Source organism: Trichoplax adhaerens, genomic scaffold (assembly GCF_000150275.1).
Source record: "Trichoplax adhaerens TRIADscaffold_263 genomic scaffold, whole genome shotgun sequence".
NCBI classification, from domain to species: domain Eukaryota; kingdom Metazoa; phylum Placozoa; class Uniplacotomia; order Trichoplacea; family Trichoplacidae; genus Trichoplax; species Trichoplax adhaerens.
Genome location: NW_002061178.1, coordinates 1 through 1,669, shown reverse-complemented (window position 1 = coordinate 1,669; position 1,669 = coordinate 1). Strand labels below are relative to the sequence as shown.

The following is a 1,669-nucleotide window of genomic DNA, read 5'->3' as shown; positions in this document are numbered from 1 at the left end:
AGGTCGTCATTCACTTCTAGTATACTTATTATGTAAGTATATGAAGCAGGGTTCGATCTACGCTAATAACAGAAATGTCAAAAAAGATTTTAAAATTTATTGTGACTATGTCATAGTATGGATAAAACAATTATTTAACAATCTTAGTACACTACTGGAAACATTAACCTGGATGCACACATTTTTAAAGCAATTTAAGATAAATGACTTCTTACTTCTTTATATCTATGACTAGTATCAGAAAATATTCAAAATGCACACAAAACATTAATTATAATGGATTACACGAAGGAAATATTAAGAGCGGACATTTAGCAGTTACAACAGAACAGTCGTTTCAATTTTGAGAACATAGCGATCCTGATTTGTTTATCAAATATTATATAGACAAGCGGATTGAGAACACCTATTGCATACATACAAGCGACAGAAGCCTGAATAACAGCTGCTAAAATAGCACTATTGCCAGAAGCGTGTGTAAATGTTTGCCCCATTGCTGCTAAGATCATAGTAGAAAATAAATGAGGGATTCCTATCCCTACATAACAACATGTTATAAATATTAGCATTTTGTTAAATTTCATTCTTTTCATGAAATCATCTTGAAGCTGCTCCGATGTCCAAAATCCAGGCCTGGTATAATTTCTTTGAAAGATTATAATTTTTGTATAAGCGATAATAATGATGGTAACAGGAATAATATAAGTCAGAGTTACTAAATGGAAAATATATATCGAAACAGAAAGGTCCTTAACAGCATAATCACAAACAGAAAGTTTGCCAGGGATCGCAGTTAGAAACACTAGGATTGGTGATGCAATCGATATCGATGCTATCCAAATAAAGATTTGAGTTAAAATGAGAAATTTTTTTTTATGGCATTTATAAAACATCGAGAGTGGTCTAATGACAACGAAATAGCGATCCACTGCGATTAATGCTAATGTCATAGTAGAAATGGAAGTAGATACATAATTGCTAGAAAAGCTGATTTTACACACAATGGCGCTGAGCTTATAATCTCTCTCAATCCAAAAAAGGACTATCACAGGAAGAAATGTTATCCCACCGATAGCATCAGATATTGCTGCCATTCGTATTAGACGATAAGTTGTTTTACGGAAGTTAGGATCAGTAAATAAAATTCTGATCAGTAATAAATTTAATGTTATTCCTAGTATAAATACTGGAAAGCTACTAAAAGCAACAACGCGGACAGTCATGATCGGAATGGCTTTAGTTTCATTCGAAGTATTTGAAGTGTTCATGTTTTCTATATTTCCTTTTGTAAACTTGAAAAGTTCGATAGACGGGATGCTATATCCGACAAGGAGAAAATAACTGAGATATAAAATCGAATACGTACGGTATATATATTTTCAATCATTTACAAAATTTAATTGCAGCAATTCTATATTTGGTGTTTATCAATTCCTACGGAAAAATAAGTCAATAAGCGTATGAATAGAACATTTACATCAATATCATTATTGTAAAAATCTATCATACGTTAATAGTAGTGAAGAGCGTGGAGATAGATATGATATTGGTCGAGTGTGTGTTTTGAAGGCGTTTTATTTAAGCGATAGTACGCGTATTACAAGCTTGACTAACGTGTAACAGTTAGTATCAAGACGTGGCGTGAAGTAAAGTGATGTAAAGTGAATGG

At 32.4% G+C, this 1,669-nt stretch overlaps 1 protein-coding gene across 1 annotated transcript; it reads right to left on the bottom strand.

Moving 5' to 3' along the window:
• Positions 1 to 311: 311 nt before the first annotated feature.
• Positions 312 to 1,268, bottom strand: TRIADDRAFT_62649 (uncharacterized protein; the record flags this gene model as incomplete). The annotated part of the gene is made up of 1 exon (XM_002118592.1): positions 312 to 1,268. One exon carries the CDS (start codon positions 1,266 to 1,268, stop codon positions 312 to 314), a length of 957 nt encoding a protein of 318 aa, XP_002118628.1.
• Positions 1,269 to 1,669: the final 401 nt, after the last annotated feature.